Here is a 20,054-nt window from a genome sequence, read left to right as displayed (position 1 = left end):
GTGGGCTTGTTTTGGGGAGTTGGTATTTTGGAGGTTGGGGCTGTTTTGGCGGTTTTGGGTTTATGGATTGGCTGGTGTGGGCTGATTATGGGATCTGGGTTTCGCAGCCAAAGCCGCTAAGGAGGGTGGTCAGATGGGTGACCAGGTGGGTGACCAGGTGGGTGACCAGGTGGGTGACCAGGTGGGTAAAGAAGTCAATTGGGTGGTGAGTCAGAGAATGGGCCGTAAAATGTTGATTCTATGGGTTTTAAGGTGATTTAAGTTTAGTTGGTGGTTTTGTTGCATTGGTAGTGTAAGCCATAGATAGGGAGATAGGATTGTAGGGAGGCCTATTAGCATTATTGTAGGGAGATCGATCTGGTCGGAAATACTTGATTTGATTCTCGGAACGACGGTGTTGATGGACGAAGAGAATAAAATTGAAAGGTGGGAAGAAATTACATGGAGAAATCATCACAGTACTGGACCTCTTGTTGGTACACTAGCAGTAGTGAATCCACAGGATCTAGAAGCCATATTGACAAAAATCCAATTCTGCGTAAATGCTCTTCAATAAAATTCAAAAAGCAACTACAAATCGGCTCCAACAAACCCTTTTACCTTCCATGCTTCGTGATAGTTACCTCACCATCGGATGCACTGAAAAATCCACCCTCGTCAAATCCACCCTCATCGAATCCACCTCGGTGAACCACAAATGTCCAATACCCAAACCTCCACTTCAATTCCTTTCCCATAATCCCTGAACATCAAACCCCCTCTTCTTCCAAAACCACCCCCAGACCAATTAGGCAATCGGATACGCCACTCGCTTATCTTATCACAGTGCGCACCTTGAAGCTGCAACTATGAACCAGACTGTTTTGGTGACTGGAGCCTCGGGCTTTATAGCACAGCACATTGTGAAGCAATTGGTGAAGGAGGGGTACAAGGTGGTTGGCACTGTTCGTCTGGCGGCCAAGGGAGACAGATTGAAGAAAAACGTGGAGGCTTTGGGTGGCTCTTTTGAGTACGAGTTGGTTCCAGATATCAGCGAAGCCAACGCGTTTGACGCTGTTTTTGAAAAGCATCAGAACTTGGATGTTGTTCTTCATACGGCATCGCCGTTTTTCTACGATACGGAGGATCCCGAGCACGATTTGGTGATTCCAGCGATCAGAGGCACCGAAAGCGTGTTTGAGGCGATTCTGAAGCAGATTCAAGCTGGAAACGAGAGTATTCAGAGAGTGGTGATCACGTCAAGCGATGCAGCGTTGTATTCGGCCGAAGGCGAACAAACTACAGGGTTGAGCTTTGACGAATCGTCGTGGAACACCATCACCTACGAGGAGGCCATCAAGGACCCCATCAGCGCCTACTACGGAGCCAAGACGTTTGCGGAAAGGACAGCGTGGAAGTATGCAAAAACCGACCGTTTCCCTCCGACCACCGCTATCAATCCCGTCTACGTTTTCGGACCTCAAGCCTTCGACAACGAGGCAGAGGGCAAGTTGAACACGTCCAACGAGATGATCCGTGGATTGCTTACGTTGAAGGAGGGCGACGATTGGTCAAACGACACCGGCGGGTTTATCGACGTGAGAGACGTTGCCAGGGCGCATTTGCTTGCATTCCAGAAAGACGACACTCCCGGAAAGAGGCTCTACATGACCAACGGCAACTTCAGCGTCCAGATGATGCTTGACGCTATACACAAGAAGTTTCCGGGTTTGGCAATTCCAAAGGGCAAACCAGGCAATGGGCCGCAGGACGTTGCACACATGGCTGAGAAGAGAAACGGCACAACCCGGGATTTGCTTCAGTTCGACTTTGTGCCCTTTGAGAAGGTCATTGTGGACACTGTGAAGCAGATCCAGGAGAACTCGAGGACTTAGGGGCACTCGAGGATTTACATTCTCGAGGGATTAGGAGGATAGGAAGATATAGATAGGCCCCTGTGAGCCGTAGAATAGGGTCAATGTTGGAGAGGTAGTGGGCGGCACCAGTGTACGAGGCTCTCCATCAGAGTATAGATGTACTTCTGTTCGAATCAGTTGATAGTGGGCTTTGAAGGACTCTTAAGATCCGTCTCTGTTGGTGCAACTCTCATGAACAGATCCACCGAGGAGCCCAAGGCTGTTGAAGACGTCCGGACGCTGCCAATTGTTACAAATGTAAAAAATTCCATGTTACAGAGTATCGCCTTTTGGTCTACTATCTGAGACAACTCCCTGACGCTTCTGAAACTGGCTATAAACCGCCATACGAGCTGAACCTAGATGCACGAGCTAGAGCCCCATTTTGAAAAAGCAGGTTCCTTTGCTTTTGAAGCTTTGGTCCAAAGTAGCCACGGACGACATTTATGACTGAGACATTGGTGGTACTCGAGGAGGCATGACGCGATTTCAGTGTTTTTTGCAGCCAACCCCAGAGGCGCTCCCCCCTTACTACTCTCTTTTTCCACAACAATCATGAATATCAGATATTCCAAATTGATGCCGCCCCGAGAGCCCGAAAAATCGACTATCGATAAACTGACATACGTCGCTTGTGTTGTCCATGTTGTTTGGAGGTTGGCGATCCTTGCCTTCCTTGGCTGGTTGGCATTTTCCTCTACCTCGACTCTGGCTCTGAATCTGAATGACCTGGTCTCCCAACAAGGAACTAGCACCAGTGTAAGTACTCACTCTCTCACAAACCAACAAATTTCGACCGACAACTTCATTTCCTTCGCAAAAGCCACTAATCTGGGCACGGAGTATCTGAGCTCTACTTCCGAATCAACGCCCCCTGTTCCGAAACTTCCTTTGGCGCAGGTCATGAAGAGTATCCAAGAGACGTTGACACTTGACAACTCACAATTTGGAAAGTATATTCTTCCTACTTCCCTCTCAATTTTTGTCCACTACGTCCTTGACGGCTTCGCGTTGGAGTCCTGTTACAATAGAAGCGCACACGCCAAGTTCCTCCTTTACGGATATCACTTTACTTGGATTGAGATGATTGTTGTGTCAGTGTTTATTGCTGCAGGTTGTAAGTCTTCGCCAGGAGTCTCTATGTACTCTGCCTTCCTTTTTTATTTGTGCTTCATGAACTTCAACTACCACATGGCTGCAGCCGAAACCGTCGCGCGTACTCCCGCCGAAGGCTCTAAACTTGATGAAGAAGGGAAGGTTGGCGACAATCCTGATTCTGACGACACGGCTTCAAACAACAAATCTGGTCCACGTGGCGACATTGTGACCATTCATGAGCAGAATAATTATCACTTCAACCAACATTTCCATCCTCCATGGGAACATGCTCGTCCACGCGTTGCACCTTTCGCTCCGGGAACTTCAGCACCATCAGGCCAGGGCACGTCTCAAGGAAACGCCTCCACCGCATCCCCTGAAGCGGCCACCGGTGCATCTGAAACGATTCAAGACGATGGAAGTCATGAATCGTATGAGAGGTTTGGAGGAAGAGTCACTTCACCCAACCAGGCCCCTCAGCAAAACTCAACATGAAAATCCTCAACTCAAGAGTACCTCGTTGTCATTGTGGGATGTCAACTCTATGGTACGAAAATCATCTCATGTTGAAGCTTGGCAGGTTCTTTAAAACTCATTGACTGCCTCTAATAAGAAATCAACTTCACGGCACAATTCCATCATCATTGAGTTAAGTTCACCTCCAAGATTTCCTAATGTCGACACAAAAATAGAATTCAGTTGAGCGAACATCAGCGCTTGTCCAACGAAAGGACCGGAGGCCCCCTGAAATACCCTTTTCGTTCCTTCACTGAAGGTTGCAAAGGAACTGCAGCTTCCGTTATCTAGTTAATATAAGTTTTTTCGTGTCCTTCTTTTCTCACTAGGCGGTAACACTCATTGATGCCCATGAGGACTTCAATGCTCTCCGAGAAGTTACAATCAATCCTCTTCATACAGCCATCAGAACCCACTGTAGTTCCATGTGCCTCTATGCTAACATTAAGTTTGTAGCCCTTGTGGAAATAGTGGGAGAAAGTGGAGGGCAAGACATTCGGGATCTTGCAGCCTTCGAGTAATCCTTCAAACAAGAAACTCTTCTGCCCGTTTTCGTCAATCTCTCGGAAACTCACATGTTTACCATTTTCGCTATGCAACTTATATTCTTTGTGAATGGCTTCTCTGCAATTCTTGTTGAGCTTCACAGTCTGCTGACCAAGAATAACTTCAAGATTGCTGAAGTAAATGGAAACAAAGGAACGGCAACTTGAAATGAATTTGAAGGTGATTGTTGAATCGAGAGTCATTCCTGGGCCAGCCATAAGTGCTCCTCGATAATCAGACATGAAGGAATAGCGACCCTGTCTGGAACCGTATGAGTTTGAGAACCGGAATTTATCAAAAACATTCACGAACCTGGAAACTTGAAACATTCGTCCCGGAATACCAGCAATTGAAGTGGTCAACTTTGCAGCATTGACCGTCCAAACCCCTTTTCTCGGATATAACGCTAGAACTTCACTTGACTCGATCTCTTTCACCTTTCTTTCACTTTGCATGTCATAGCAGTCGGTGGTATGTAAGGTGGCTATTACCAAAGCCTTATCGCCTTCGACAACAGAGGAAAGATGAAAACTAATCATGTCCAACGACATCTCGTCTCGCGTTTTGAAGCAATATCGAATAGCATTTTCCCCGAGATTGGAGTTCAAGGGAAAATTTTTAACTAGCACCACATCTTGTTTCTTATGAACTTGAAGAATGGGCTCGGACAGACCAACCTCTGTAGCAACTGCAATTTCCATGACAGTGAAAATCCGCTGGGTACACTTCTTTGATGCACATTCCAAATCGATATTGAATCGAATAGAATAACTCCTAGTGCATTTGTTCGAACTGTAGGTGGGCCCAATATTTGGAAGGTTGCAATTGTACATTGACACTTCAGGAAAATAGAAAAATCCAGTGCCGATATTCTTGAAGTCAGTGTGGGAGATGGAATAGTTGATGCTTGAGTCTTTCAAGACCACTGTTCGAACTTCCTCGGATACACGGCACCCCTTCAGCTCTAGGTGCTGATATCTAAGATGCTCCTCTAGAATAATGGTGATTTGTTTTATGAAGACGTCACCTTTACAGGAACAGAAAAACGTGTTGGTCAGCTTGAGCTCGAGTTGAACAAAGTGTTTTAAACATGAACCACTTTTCACCATATTTCCAGGCAGTATTAGCTCATACTGTTCAGGCGGCTTGTATGTCGCCAAAAGATCCACTTCGATGGACTTTTCCACCGTTACATCAACGAAAGCTTCTGGTGCATACAGCGTATCCAGCGTATTGAGTGAGCTTCTGGTTCTTATTGGAGTCACACCAACATCAAGGGGAACAAGGTCGTCTCTGATCTGAAGGCAGCGGATGCCTACAAGAGAATTCTTCTTCAAGTCTTTTGTAGGAGGATGGTGGTCGATAAGAAGCTGGTTCATTCTGGTAAAACAATACACGATCCTCCCTCTGCCATCCGTCCAGTCTGGCCATTTGCCGAACTTCAGTATGCCTTCGCTCTTCTTCATCTCTTCAAGAGCATCTTGAGGAACTGCTGAAATCTCACGAAGGTTTAATGTGCTCACCGACCAACCTTCTCCGTCTATCTTACATGTAAAAGTCTCGTGTGAAACGTAGTTTGAAGGGCGATCATCTACCTCAGAAAGAATTGCAAGGTTAATGCCGTTGAAGATTCTTTCTCTTTCAATGATGTGTAAGCTTGTCGAGTTCATTGGTACAAATTCTGGGGAATCAAGCTGGGGCAACTATTGTCAGCCTTATATCGTAAATGAGCTCCGTGGTCATGCAAGCAAAAGCATTAGTGATATTTTCTTGCACCTTTCACATCATTCCGAGGCTTCCTGCAATGTGTAATATAATAACTACTCTAGCAGCTCACAGTATGCTCATTTCAAAGGGTCGGTAGTAGTCTCACAGAAAGTAGGCCAAACTTTGCTCGAGGTGTATTCAAAGAGATTCAAAAGAGACTATAAATTCTTTATTCATGGTCTCCTGTGTTTCTTCCACAAGAGTTGCCCTATGGTGTTTGCATGACAATGCATACATTTTCAATTTCGTACTGAAGAAACACAGCTGAATGGAAAAGTGACGTTTGAAAGAGAGAGATTAGCATATTTGCCGTTTTTTCGATTTCTGGTTGGGTGAAATGATGGCGCTTTGTTTACAAATCTACATTTTTCTCAACATTTTGCACCCAGTATCCATTGCTGTTTCTGAATTTGATATTACAGCCAAATACAATCATGTCAAAAAAAGCAATTCGAGTAAGCAAAGAGTACTAGCGACAAACGCAAAAACTACAGAGCTTTCAGAAACTTGCTTATACATGCATTTCACAGAATGATAACATGCGATATGAGAAGGATGGATCTCAAACCTCACCAACATACATGCCCATCCACAAAATCCATCAGATTCCCCTCCACACCAACTATATGAACATTATCCCAAAAAAGCCTTTTACATCCCTCTTTTAAACCAAACTCTACCGCAATGCTGATTCTCCTACATGTAACCAGCCCATCTGGATTGGAAGAGTCTATAGAGCTTATTGACGAATGCAGTATATTTCAGGAATGGCTACTACGGCAACTTCAACATACTCATCTAGCTTAACCTAAACCGCTTATCACCACATCCATCTCCAAAAGGTGGACTACGAATATTCAGTAAACCACGTACCTCCTCCATCAACCACTTTTCTGCCCGAAACTTCTACCTCTCGACCAATCGGAGAATAACCGTTTCTTCGACGGAGTTGTCAGTTCGGAAGAAACTGTTTTCCACCAATCAGGACTACAAAAAAACGCTTATGTCATTATTTTTTACCGGTATGCCTCGATGGCGCACTGGCTGCAAAATGCCTGCGATCTAGTGAATCTTTCTCGCATGCAGAAGTAGCACATCTCGAGCTCGAGGTATCCCTTAAGTAGAATGGCCCAAAGTAGAAATTGACGAGAAACTCCGAACCAAAGAAAGCTTGGAAGACCTCCTTTTAGATGTTTTGTGCCTTTGTCTGACTCTGATTGTTTTGGTTCAACTGCGGGGTTGGACCAATTAGAGAAGGCGCTTTGTCAGCTTGGAATTTTGGCCGCTTACAAACGGAGCCACACACTGCTTATCCACAGTGAAGAGGCCAGGCATGGGATCGGGAGGTACGGGTGTGTCAGCCGTTATCAGGGTAGCATTGGGAATGCTCGCGGCTTACATACAGGAATCCTTATACTCCGAGTTCGGGCATATGTATTTTGTCAGCTTGGAGACGGCCAAGGAGCCCCTTTTTTCAAGTATGCCAAAAAACGCAGCGTTTAGACTACCCCCATGTGCTGCGATGTCGTGAAAAATGCCTGTGTGGGGAAACCCTATTATGACTATATGCAGGCCGAGTATAAGCGGACCAATCACAGCTCGTTTGTTTGTCAGCGCATACTGACAGGCGCGGTGCCAGAGTTCCTAAGACACTATCTGGGATGCACCCGGGGCTGTTTATGCAGTACGGCAGCAGCCCAGTGCCTGAACGTTGCTTCTATATAAGTTTGCGCAACCCCCAAAGTCAAAGAAGCGGCGCTATTTAGAAAAAAAAAAAAATCACAACTATCTTTTAATGTTGGTGCAAGCGAAAAAAGCAGTCAGCAAGCTCTTCGAACCTGACCAATCCGACGAGGAGTTGGCCAGAGCTGAGAGACTTTTGGACAACAACCAATCCCCTTACGGTGCCACCAACTCTTCTGACCGTGCACAAGATGTGGCCAACGAAGAGGCTATTGGAAACGCCGTGAAAAGCCACAATCTGCCTGACGACGACGAACTGTCGAGCCACGGCTTCATCTCCAGCTTTGACCCCAGAGTCATGAGTGACATTATCATTGGTCTTTCTGACGGATTGACAGTTCCATTTGCGTTGACCGCAGGTCTTTCGTCGTTGGGCTCCTCCAGAATCGTCATCACAGGTGGTATGGCCGAATTGGTATCGGGAGCCATTTCCATGGGACTTGGAGGCTATCTTGCTGCCAAGTCGGAAGGCGACTACTACAAGTCTGAAGTCAAGAAGGAGAAGCTCGAATTCTTCAAGAAGCCCGAGCTCATCAACCAGGACGCCGCCGAGATCATGTTGGAGCTTGGCGCCTCCGAAACCACCATCGCATCATTCCTCAAGGATTTGGACCTGAGCCCCAAAAACCTCATTGACTTTGTCATTCGCTTTGGCAAGGGCTTGGAAGCCCCCGCCGAGGGCCGTGAGTTCACCAGTGCCTTGACCATTGGCCTGGGCTACTTTTTCGGCGGTTTCGTGCCTTTGATCCCATATTTCTTCACCTCCGTCGTGAGAACGGGGCTCATCATCTCTGTCATTGTCATGCTTATCACCTTGTTCATATTCGGCTACGTCAAGACCATTGTCTCTCTTGGAGAGGACTGTGGCTACCGCCGGAAGATCTTGGAGGGTCTTCAGATGGTGGCCATTGGCTCTGTCGCTGCCGGCGCCGCCTGGACGTTGGTGTATTTCATTGACAACTAACCGCAACGGGAAATGCATTAGGAACCGTGTCTCGCTATGTGTCCTGAGACACTTGTATAGTAGAATAGCAGCATCAGCTGAGTGTGAGAAAAGTGACAAATGTAGGGTAAGCATGCAAGGATATTGATTCCGATGTTTCAACAATATCATCCATGCACTGCCTTCTTCTCTGCATCAGCAGAAGTCTAAAATCGCAAAGCCTCAGTGGCAGCACAATAGGCTAATTCAGAGATGAGCAAAAGAAACAACGTTTTACGGTCACACGATGGGTTTTTTTATCATTTCTGATCTTGTGTAATTTGAAAAGCAGGGTGTATCATGGAATGGCTGCGAACGCGGAATCCAGGGTCGATTTTGGATCACAAAGTCCTCATTTCATAGAACGACTATTGTTAATGCGAGATGAAGGCTGGAGTAACAATACATCGACGATCGAGAGTCTTAGAGGTAATGATTATTCGATGCAATGAAAATCACATACATTCTGCCTCGAGAAAAACTTGTCAATATGGTCAGAGGTTATGAGATTATGAAGCACCAAAGACCAAGTATTAGGGGTATTTACTATATTCTGGCCTATGGAAATACTCTCAGAGATTAAGCTTTAGCCTTGGTAGTCAAGAGCGTAATTACAATACAATGTATGGGCATCTGATACTCCCATTGGTCAAGGCCCAGAATCACATAATGCAATACTAAGACCAATTCAGCCTTCGGAGTAGTCGATAGCAGCCTTTTCCTAAACATTTGAAATTTTGTAGTTCAAAAAACCATGAACTTCTCTGGTGGTGGTGCTTACCGAGATCACAGGGGCCAGACCTCACCTAGTCACTCACTTTCATTTACATCGGAGTGGTCTACCAATAGCCTTCTACAGCAAGTTTCGACCAAAAACTCCATAAAAATCAAAACTTCAAAAAAATCATCAACTTTCGCCGTTGTAGGGCACCTTTCTCGGTGCTACTCTCCGTTCTCGTAAACGCCTTATCTGACGCATGAGTCACTTTACGAAAAAGTGCCACCACCCCTGGAAAACGCCCTAAATCCAGATCCACCGTATTCTAGAAACCCTTTTTCATGCCGCCCGAGGGTTCCAGAAAAAACCCTCTTTTAGTCCTCCTCGGCCAACTTCACCACCATATACCCCTCCTGAGGACTCCCACCAATCCACAAGAACCAGAGTTACAATAAACGATTAAAGTTTTCAAAATTGCTTTAGATGTAAAATTCTAACATTCCTCTCTATACTCATAATACACCAACCTCCCGATCCCGAAAACTACAAACCCGTATCTTATCACCATCGCACTATGTACTCCCTCACTGATCTTTTCACCACCCCACAGAGCTACATACCCGGATCCTTTTCCACACAATACAGCACAGAACCTTAAATACACAGGCTTGGTTCGAAACAAAACCATAATACACCCCGCTTTAACTCAAAACAGCCCTCCCTAAATGTGCCGACAATGACGCTACCGATTCTTCAGACAAATAGCATCTCTTCAGAAGAGGAACATCTACGCCAGCTCCGCCAGAAACTGCTGCTGCAGCTGGCCATAATAGTCGGTTTGGTGGCTGCTGTGGGCGGTTTTTTGTACGGTTACGATACCGGGCTCATCAACGATATCTTGGAAATGCAATACGTGAAAGCCCATATTCCGCTGCAGAAGGGCGAGTTTAGCACCCACGAAAGGGCTCTCATCACGGCGATCTTGCTGTTGGGCACCTTTTTCGGTGCTCTCGTGGCGCCCATGATTTCAGACTCGTACGGCCGGAAACTGTCCATCATCGTATCTCTGGCGATCATTTTCAACATCGGCAACATCCTCCAGGTCTCGGCAACCGACGTGGGGCTCCTATGCGCTGGTAGAGGCGTTTCTGGGCTTTCTGTTGGTATACTTTCTGCTATTGTGCCGTTGTACCAGGCTGAGGCCTCGCCCAAATGGGTCAGAGGTTCCATCGTTTTCACATACCAGTGGGCTATCACATGGGGGCTTCTTCTAGCGCTGGCCATCTGCCAGGGCACGCGACGGCTCCAGAGCTCTGCTAGTTACAGAATCCCGATCGGGATCCAGTTTGCATGGTCGGTGGCTCTTTGCGTGGGTATGCTTTTCCTTCCCGAGAGCCCCCGGTTCTACGTTCAAAAAGACAATCTCCAGCTTGCCCTCAAGAGTCTCAGTAAGCTCCGACGGCTTCCCGACGACGACGCCGACCTCATCGAGGAGTTGGTCGAGATCAAGGCCAATTACGACTACGAAATGAGTTTCGGCAAAACCTCTGTTTTGGACTGCTTCCGCCTGGGCGGAGGTCGCCACAAGCAGAAACTACGCATGGCCACAGGCATGGGCGTGCACGCTTTCCAGCAGTGTCTGGGAATCAACTTCATTTTCTACTACGGGGTCAATTTCTTCTCCAACACGGGTGTTGGGAACTACTACCTCATGTCTTTCATTACATACTTGGTGAACGTGGTGTTCACGATTCCAGGAATCATTTTGATTGAAGTTGTCGGACGACGGAAGTTGTTGATGTGGGGCGGATGCTCCATGAGCGTTAGCAACTTCATCATTGCCATAGTCGGTGTACTGGTCCAGGCTCAGGAAGCACGGTCCATTGTCAGCATCGTCTTCTCCTGCTGTTTTATTGCCTGCTTTGCCTCGTCGTGGGGTGGTTGTACATGGGCTCTTTCCGCAGATATGTTCAGCATCAGTATTCGTCAAAAAGCCATCGCCATCACTGTTGCCACCAACTGGTTGGTGAATTTTGTGTTTGCATTCATTACGCCATATCTTATTGATACAGGTCAGCACACGGCAGCATTGGGCAACAAGATCTTCTTTATCTGGGGCGGTTTCAACGCCTTGGGTGTGGTTTTCGTTTACTTTATGGTGTACGAGACAAAGGGCCTTAAATTGGAGGAGGTTGATTTCATGTACATGAACTGTGAAAATTCTAGGGTTTCCACCAAGTTTGTGAGTCGTGCTATCGACTACTCCACAATGCCTAATGGTACATCCACTGCGGTTAACACAGGCGGAAAAGAGACATCGTCTCCATCGACTGGAGACCCCAATGGCTTTAATACAGACACGAGTGTGGAGATGGCCGATCTCAGACAGAGAAAAACACCTAATAACGTGCATCTTGTGGCTCACGATAATATGTTGGCGCCTACACTCAGCAACACCTCTGGCGAGTCCAGTGCTGATTCCACCATGTCCACTCCAGGGGTTACAGACTATCAAAAATACATTCTTTCGTTGAGAGAGCAGTCTGGCGATGCTATGAGGCGGACCGATTCCTCGCATACATCTGCTTCAACGCATAGGCTTTTCAAGTTGAAGGACAAGAAACGCCAGCTGAGCGAGGCTGGCACATCGAATCACACCAGCTCCTTCACTAGTAACGCCCTTCAGGACGGTATTGGTAAAAAGGGCGGTTTGGTCAATGCAGCGCTGTTTTTCGCCAGTCCTCCAAGTGATTCGGACAGTGACGATGAAGATGACGACGAGGAGGCCGCTCCTCAAGAAAAAGACATTCCAGACCCCAAAGATCAGGTCTAACGATGGGCTTCCAATAAGGCTTCCATCGCTACAATAAGTTCCGCCTAAAAGCTAAAGGATAGGAGACTGGACCAGAACGGCTGGATCTGGGTATGCAGATGAAAACACGCCCCTAAGCGTGGACCAAAGATAAGCATGGTTTGCATTGATCCCAAAAAGGCAGAACCGGATTTCAAAAGATAAAGAGCCGCTGAACAGCAAGGTGAAATTTTACAACACCCAAAACATGAGAGTATACTGTGGATATGGACCTGGAATTGGCGCCATGTCAAACCAGTTACATCATATTTCGAAAAACACAAAATCAAATAAGCAAGGCTTGAATAAGCCGGCAAAATATACTGTGGTTCACTGAGATGCGCGCAAGCGACGCTGAGAGTGTTTTGTTCGCTTGCATATTTTTCTATTATACTTATTGAGCGAAGATACCTTGTTTACCTTTTGACAGGGTGCCAAAACAGACGCCCAGTGGCCCGTCTACACAGGGAACGTTGGGTGTGTGATGTACGGGTGTGCCGAATGCGCACTAATTCATAATCCACAGAATGTTTCTTCCACAGCGGGCGGCGTCGAAGACGGACTGCACACACGGCTCGTTGCCGCTTCTTCGCTCCAGGTGCTATTGTCATGCCGCATTAGGTTCTCAAATTCCCTTCTTGTTTGGGTTTGTTCCATGCCGAAAATGGAAGGCGGCGCATACAGCGCTCAGCAGCCCCTTGAGCAAACGTAAGGCAGCAAAAGGCAAGCTTTCAGGCGGTAATTTTCGCCACAGGCACACGCTTGGCTCCGGTTTTTACCAAACCCGTGCTTGGCTTTCCGACGTTGCCTAAGTCAGACCTTTGTTTCGGTGAGCATGACTCCGGGAAAAGCGGCTCACTTCCGCTCCATTGGGCTTAATGACGTGATGCGGAATGATTAAAATGCGCATTGCTCACGTGCCGCGGATGTCTACCGGAACCAACCGCCGGTCCTATAGTGAAGCCGGCGGGTTTAAGACGGCTTTTTCGGTCAATTGGGCGATGGCTCTCGGTCAAGTTTCTGCTAGGGCTGGTAGTTTTGGGCCGTGGCTATTTTCGTTGCTTTCGTGCTCGAAGGACCGGTTTTTGTGAACGGTCGGCTTGAGCCCCCCGGTATGCACCCCCGGTGCGCTTGCAGCCGGGGGCGTCTGACGACAGTGCAAGGTGTGTTCCGGTCACTGCGCACCGAGGGCTCGACGGTCACATCGCTTGCTGCTAACATTATTGTTCCCCCACCGGTTCGTCATAAACGACTTCCGGTCACGTTGGCCGACCGGTAACACCACGTCTGGATCAGACCTGCATTATCTTGTCTTCCACGCTTCGTGCCTGCCATTGACTTGGTAAACTCGTCTTGGTAGTGGTTGCTGGTGGATGACTGACTGTATACAGGGCCAGGAACCGGGTGAGATTATGAATGTTTTACCCAGATTGCTCGAAATGAGGCCACTTACCCTGGTGCACGGGTGTCAACTAGCCTCACCTCGCCTTCGGACTAAGCACCTTGTACCCATCAATTGGCTGCAAAATAAGCATGAATTCCGAATCTTTCCCTGTTCACGAGGCCGCTCGTGATAATAAACCATTAATTGTGCAAGGCCTTCTTGCCGAAAACGGCAAATTGGCTGTTTCCAAGGACTCCGACGGTCGTACACCTTTACATTGGGCGTGTGCCATGGGGAACGAGAAGATCGTGGACTTGATCTTGCCCCACATGAAAAACGTCGATATCGACGATTTGGTTGACGACGGCGGCTGGACGCCTATACACATTCTCTGTGGTGTAGGCAACGAGCTGGTGCTAGACAAGCTCATGTCACATGAACCCCAGCCAGATATCAACCTTGCAACCACCACGGGAGTGACTGGGCTTCACATTGCCGTGAGCAAAAACCACTACGATTTGGTGAAAAAGCTTCTACAACAATACAAGGCGCTGGCACGTGTCAAGGACTCTCGAGGTCAAACACCGCTTCATCGAGCTGCAGCCATTGGGAGCGCTGTGGAGGTAAAGCTTTTGGTGGAGGCCAAGGCTAATATCAATGCCACGGAAAAAGACGGGTGGACGCCATTGCACCACGCTTTGGCCGAGGGCCACGGTGATGTCGGGGTGCTTTTGGTGGAATTAGGTGCCAATAAGGATGCAGAGACGGGATCTGGGGAAAAACCGGCAGATGTGGCACCCGAGGGTGTCAGACGGTACTTTCAAGAGAGGACATAAACGAGAAAGTTTGGGGTTTAACGAATGTACGACGAGGTCAGGTGGTGGGTGTAGGTGCAATTTATGAAGACGATAATATGCCAAGCAGAAGGAAGCTTCCATACGAGGAACACTACATCTCTTCACATGGCAATGACGTCGAAAAGGTGTATTTTTCGTTGCCGCTCAGCAGGACGTGACTCAATACGATCTCGGAAAAATTAGCAATAAGGTTTGGGTGACCCATCAGGTGGTGGAACCGGTTTTTGTTACCGCTGAATCCGAGGGTCCTGAGCAACCGGTGGAGTTGCTCCCACGCGGCTGACAATAGGTGACAATACGAGCAAGAGGATTTGAAACAAGAGATGAAACTTTTTGAAAATGGTTAGCAACCGTTGGTGTCTCAGCTAAAGCAATCTGCCTCAATGCCCATGTACAGCCGCTTGAACACTCGAGGTTCGATTTCTTGTCTGAGCAACCGCCAAGTCTGAGACATGCAAGAGCCGGGGGTAGTCTATCGAGGAATGGAAAAGACGTATTGTGTTGGAATCTAAGGAGGGATCACGGCTTTGCCGGATACGGATTCTACGGATAACGGTTTTGTTTTCGGGGAGGCTCATGCTGATCATAGATAGAGGTGCAGCGGTCCGATGCAAGGTTGGCCAGGTTCAAGGCAAGAGGTTCCTAGACAATTGCAACAGTCTGGCGTTGATGAGGTAACTTTTCGGGATAATTCGGCTTCCTGACCATCAATGATGATGTTATTAAAATGACATATAATATTGGAAAACGATATTATTCTGAGTAGCCCAGTGCACCCAATTGAGGGCACACCTAGGGAGTCTGTCGGTACAGCCTCTACTCCTTGGATGCCCCGTTTCATATAGTTGTTCCCCGTTTCACATCTCTGACCGCCGTTTCATCCTGAAACATGGTGGTTCCCTCCGCCTCTTCCTCAGCCGTGCGATCTAGCCCACCACACCTCGATTGCCATCGACTTTCAGTTTTTTGCATCTTTCTTGCGGCGCCCTTGCCATGACGTTTTCTTCACCGCCACAGATAATTAGCCCAATTGGGATTTCATGGCCTTTCGCAAGATAACCGGCCAGACTTGCTAAGAGGGCCGGCTCGGCCGGTGGGGGTTGCTCGCCCGAGGGCAGTCACGTGCGAGGCACGCTGAAGTGTCACGTGATGCGCGTATTAGAGGTGGTCGGCAGTGCCCCCGGCCCGTACCACATCCCACCCCCGGTGCGACCCCCGGTATCAGCCCCGGCCGCAGCCGGCCCGTACGCTTCGAGCGAAAACGTCAACACCCCGTTCCGGAAACCGGCCCTTCTTCATGCATAACGCACCCTTCATCTTCCCCATTGCTGTGACTTAACAATTGCTGTGACCTCCCTATATAAAACTCCCATCCCCGGCCCCTCCCTCACTTATACTTTCTTTTCCAATACCCTTTCTAATACCAAAAAAAATCTAACCATGTTGGCTATCGGTGACGCCGTCTTGCGTATCGTCAACTTTGTGTTCCTCGTCATTGCCCTTGGTTTGACCGGCTCTCTTGCCGCCACCACTGACTGGCAATCCAACCCCCAGGTGAACTTTGGTGTTTTCGCCGCTGCTTTTGGCATTTTGTTCTCCTCCATTTATGGTCTTTTGGCCTACGGCATTGCTGCCCTCGCCTGGCCAGTGATTTTGTTCATTTTTGACTTTTTGAACACTGTCTTCACTTTTGCTGCTGCCACCGCCATTGCTGCTGGCATCAGAGTCCACTCTTGTTCCAACCAGGACTACTTGGACGGCAACAACATTACCCAGGGCCTGTCGGGCAGATGCAGAAAGTCCCAGGCCTCTGTTGCTTTCCTCTACTTTTCGTTTTTCATCTTTTTGGCCTCGTCGGTTTTCTCGGGCATTTCCATTGGCAAGGGCGGTCTTTTCGGCTCTTCTTCCCGCTCCAGAGGCGTCGGTGTGCCTTCCGTCTCCCAGGTCTAGGTTTGCTAGACATGTAATATACGGCTCGCCGCTAATATACGTTTTGACAAGTCCACAGCATGAGACTGACGGGTGCACTTGCCGAAGAGTTGGCAATTGCTTGAGCCCAGTCTTTGTATGTATCTAATTGACGATGTACCAGTTGAGAGAGTGTAGACGGATTCAATGTGTCAATTGCAATTGATGTTTATTGTTCAACGGTTTGAGATCTACATGTGATTGCTCGGAGCGAGGTGTGCCATGTATTGCTTTAACCACTGACTATACTATGTTTACGAATTGGGCACTTGTCAATTCGAAAGCAACGTTGCGATTGATGCTTCTGATAATCCACAATTTGTCATGGTTAGTCAATTACGTCGACGTCATCGCAGCTCCATGCAAGTAGATGCCCATCGAGGTGTAGACGAACCATGAGGCGTGTGAACTCAATTAACGAAAAGAGGGAAGTTTATGACCAATTATTTTGGATTTGAGAGATTGCTACCTTTTTTGTGGAGTGGTGGTGAAGGTGTGTGGTACCTCGGTGATGAAGATCCGGTCTGACCGTGCTGGTTACGGTGGTAGTGCTGTGGTTTTCGAACTTTGGCGAGCTCTATATCTAACGAGAATGAAGTTCTTGTAGTTGTTTTGACCGATACTCGAATAAACTGTTATTTAGAGGAGCAGGCGTCTCTTAATGTTGAGGATATTACCATTGCTCATACTACGACTCGTTGGTGAGGTAATCCAGTACCACCAGTAACACTTCTAGAAATGCTAGTGGCAAGCTTGTTTTCAGCTTATTGCTTCTAATGTCTAATCCAGCATTGATTCCGAATTTCAGTAAAACATTACATTGCAGCTGGTCGGTACCAATTGCATGGATCTACCTACCAACAAGTAAACACAGAAAACCGACCTCTTCACACAATTATCCAATAAATCAACCCTCCCCCAAACCACCAAAACACCCACTTTTCACATTCGAGAAACCACGGCTGAAATGCGACGACGCTGAAATAGCCGAGGTACAACAAGAGACCGTTATATGTCTATTTCTCGGCGAAAGCGCCATTTCCAATCTGCCTCATAGCCTATACCCACTTTACATTTCTAAAAATCACAGGATTCAAATACCCTATGTATTCAAAAAAACCTTCATTGATTTTCTTAAATTGCTACTTTTTTGGCCTTGGCTGGTTTCAAACCGGTGCATTCTGCACTCGGCTTAGCTTTGTTTTGGTTTGTGTTTTTCCTTATTTCTCCGGACGCAGTCCAGGAATGTTGTGACATACTTCTTCTCTCGTATGGGAGAATCTTCGATGCATGCACCTCTACACCTCGTTCATGACCTTCTCTATAATATGCCCTATTTCTTCTGGTTGGCACGCTTCTTGCGCTCTCTTTCGTACAGATTCCGTTCGGCACCCTCCTCCGTCGAGATGGTGTTGACAATGTTGGCCATCTTCTTGTGGTAGGTGGAGTACATGTCCTTCTTCTCGCTGATCTGCTGTCTGGCAGTGAATCTGGTCTGCTTCCGGAGATCCTTGAGCGCTCCCTTCTTCTCCTTCTTGATCTGTGCCTTCATCTTGTTCAACTCTTGTCTGTCTCTGTTTTCGTCGTACAGCTTCTTGTCGGGGTTGAAATTCTCCTCGAACTTAGGCGCAAACGTCTTGATGGCCAATTGTCTGTGCTCCTGCAACGTCAATGGCTTGCGGCTCTTGCTGAGGTTGGTATCAAGCTTGCCCATTCTTTCAAGCATGCTTTGCAACTGCGGAAGCTGGCTGCCGTAGTATCTTGATGCATGTTTCGTGATGTGTACGAGAGGACGCAAAACCTCCAAGAATGCAGACTTGTCTTTCCAGAGGTTCATGAGACGGTCGATGATGGCAAATGCACGGCCAATCAAGTGGAACTTCATCTCGTCCGTTGGCGATTTGAAGATTTCCAGCACCTGAAGGCGCTCAGGTGAGAATTTGGGATGAAACTTCTTGCTGAGGTTGGTCTTACCGTCGACTTTTCTAGCGGAAAGCGTCTCCACGAGCTTTTTGGGCTCAGGAAGAAGGAAAAGGAGGGCTCTCTCCAAGAACATCACAATCTCAGGGTCGTAACGCTTGGCAAACGACTGGTACTGTAAAAGAACGTCACAGAAGAACAATCCTTTGCCGATGTTGTCGACGTTTGTTTGACCAATCTCGTTGTTGAGGAATTGGTTCATGACGATCAATGCAGGGGTAATGACAAGGTGGTAGTGGTCGGAAGCGGAAAAGAGATAGCCGAGAACGACGAAACAGATAAGGTCGCCTTTACGGAGCTCATTCTTGAGAATTCTCTCCTTGATGTCATCAATGGTCAGTCTGACAGTCTCAACCAATGCCTGGTTATACTTCTCGGCCATGGTCCTGAGAAGCTTCGTCAAATCGTCCACTAGTTTGGAATCCACCACCTCCTCGTTGGAGATATGCAAAATGTGCTCAAAGATGATACCAACAAAGTTGTCCATCTTCTCCTTGTTGCCCTCAGCAAGACGTGGGTGGTACACCTCGCCGATCTTCTTGATGTGCTCAATGACCTGGTCTCCCTTCATGTTCTTGACATTTTCGGCAAACTGTGGGTGGCCAGAGGGCATGCTAACAGATGGAGCTTTTCTAGGGCGTCTTTCGGACTCGGATTCTTCAGATTCGCTCTCACTGCCGCTAGCTTCTTCCTCTTCTTCCTTCTCGCTGTCATTCTCCCAGAATTCATCATCCAAGTCATCGGCGTCGGCGGCTCTGTCTTCATTCAAGCCGTCCATTCTCTTCAACCTGTCTGCTTCAAGCTTCTTCATCTTTTCGCTATGCTCAGCTGCAAGCTCCTCGGCAGTCTTGGTTCTGTCCGCTGGAACTGCTCTTCTGTCATACGTCAACTCTCTGACCTTATTATCGTATTCAATGTCTTCTTGAGATTTTGGCTTGAAAGCACTGCCCTTGGGCGCCAGCTTATGCAAGTCGCCGATGATATCACCAAACTCGTCGTCCAAGTCCATGATCTCATCCTGCGTCTTCTGAAACTCCATCTGTCTCTGCTTCTTGTAGAACTTGGATTTGGCGATGATCTCGGCCATGACGTCCTTCTTGGACTTCTTCTTAGGCGGCTGCTCACTGTCCTCATCGACATATCTCTTCTCAGGAACACCCAAGTCACCCTCGTCGAAGTCCTGCTCGAACGAAATGGCTTTACCGGAATGTGTGAGGGCAAGATCATCGTCGTCTTCGTACTCATCGTCGCTTCCCAAGGAGAAAACGTTCTTCTTAGACGAACTCTGTCTTTCTTTGGTGAATCTCTCCAACATCTTCTCTTCTTCGGTCAAGTTCTTGTTCTTCTCACCGAATCTGCGATCAACAAGCCCACCAGCACGGTTTCGAAGCTTCTTGTCTGCGTCGTAGTTCAACTTCATCGCCTGCTCAACTCCAGGCCTGGACTTGGCAGTATCGTTATGCTGCTTCGAGCCGGCCTTGACAAACTTGCCGCCCTGGATAATTGTATAGTCATGCTTTGCTCTGTTGATGCGGTTGTCGAAGAGGTTGAACTCGTCATGGATCTTACCAAGGGCTCTCTTCTTCTCCTCTTGATCCTTTCTTGTCTCGGAAGGGGCTGCTTTTTTGTTCTTCTTTTTCACATTCGTCTGCCCTACAAGTCCTTTGGCTTTAAGGGCAGCCTTCAACTGTTTGAGCTGAGAACCTGCCATGATTTATGTATGTCGTAGCCTTTGGGGTTGTATCTTTA

General features: G+C 47.7%; 8 protein-coding genes across 8 annotated transcripts; 6 read left to right on the top strand and 2 right to left on the bottom strand.

The window, feature by feature from the left end:
* Window positions 1-848: 848 nt before the first annotated feature.
* Window positions 849-1,874, top strand: GRP1 (Grp1p; the record flags this gene model as incomplete). The annotated part of the gene is made up of 1 exon (XM_024859333.1): window positions 849-1,874. One exon carries the CDS (start codon window positions 849-851, stop codon window positions 1,872-1,874), a length of 1,026 nt encoding a protein of 341 aa, XP_024712635.1.
* A 576-nt stretch (window positions 1,875-2,450) lies between these two features.
* Window positions 2,451-3,488, top strand: C7M61_004002 (uncharacterized protein; the record flags this gene model as incomplete). Its single annotated transcript, XM_024859332.1, has 1 exon — window positions 2,451-3,488. The coding sequence occupies one exon, from the start codon at window positions 2,451-2,453 to the stop codon at window positions 3,486-3,488; it is 1,038 nt and encodes a 345-aa protein (XP_024712634.1).
* Window positions 3,489-3,796: 308 nt separating this feature from the next.
* Window positions 3,797-5,725, bottom strand: C7M61_004001 (uncharacterized protein; the record flags this gene model as incomplete). Its single annotated transcript, XM_024859331.1, has 1 exon — window positions 3,797-5,725. The coding sequence occupies one exon, from the start codon at window positions 5,723-5,725 to the stop codon at window positions 3,797-3,799; it is 1,929 nt and encodes a 642-aa protein (XP_024712633.1).
* Window positions 5,726-7,617: 1,892 nt separating this feature from the next.
* Window positions 7,618-8,529, top strand: CCC1 (Ccc1p; the record flags this gene model as incomplete). The annotated part of the gene is made up of 1 exon (XM_024859330.1): window positions 7,618-8,529. One exon carries the CDS (start codon window positions 7,618-7,620, stop codon window positions 8,527-8,529), a length of 912 nt encoding a protein of 303 aa, XP_024712632.1.
* A 1,472-nt stretch (window positions 8,530-10,001) lies between these two features.
* Window positions 10,002-12,098, top strand: HGT4 (glucose sensor; the record flags this gene model as incomplete). The annotated part of the gene is made up of 1 exon (XM_024859329.1): window positions 10,002-12,098. The coding sequence occupies one exon, from the start codon at window positions 10,002-10,004 to the stop codon at window positions 12,096-12,098; it is 2,097 nt and encodes a 698-aa protein (XP_024712631.1).
* A 1,551-nt stretch (window positions 12,099-13,649) lies between these two features.
* On the top strand, window positions 13,650-14,336 carry C7M61_003998 (uncharacterized protein; the record flags this gene model as incomplete). Its single annotated transcript, XM_024859328.1, has 1 exon — window positions 13,650-14,336. One exon carries the CDS (start codon window positions 13,650-13,652, stop codon window positions 14,334-14,336), a length of 687 nt encoding a protein of 228 aa, XP_024712630.1.
* Window positions 14,337-15,797: 1,461 nt separating this feature from the next.
* NCE102 (Nce102p) lies at window positions 15,798-16,307 on the top strand (the record flags this gene model as incomplete). Its single annotated transcript, XM_024859327.1, has 1 exon — window positions 15,798-16,307. The coding sequence occupies one exon, from the start codon at window positions 15,798-15,800 to the stop codon at window positions 16,305-16,307; it is 510 nt and encodes a 169-aa protein (XP_024712629.1).
* Window positions 16,308-17,658: 1,351 nt separating this feature from the next.
* Window positions 17,659-20,016, bottom strand: NOP14 (snoRNA-binding rRNA-processing protein; the record flags this gene model as incomplete). The annotated part of the gene is made up of 1 exon (XM_024859326.1): window positions 17,659-20,016. One exon carries the CDS (start codon window positions 20,014-20,016, stop codon window positions 17,659-17,661), a length of 2,358 nt encoding a protein of 785 aa, XP_024712628.1.
* Between the last annotated feature and the right edge of the window lie 38 nt (window positions 20,017-20,054).

The sequence above is a fragment of the Candidozyma pseudohaemuli genome, assembly GCF_003013735.1.
Source record: "Candidozyma pseudohaemuli strain B12108 chromosome Unknown scaffold00011, whole genome shotgun sequence".
Classification (NCBI taxonomy): domain Eukaryota; kingdom Fungi; phylum Ascomycota; class Pichiomycetes; order Serinales; family Metschnikowiaceae; genus Candidozyma; species Candidozyma pseudohaemuli.
The sequence above is the reverse complement of the archived record's forward strand: the minus strand, read 5'-3'. Positions and strand labels throughout refer to the sequence as shown.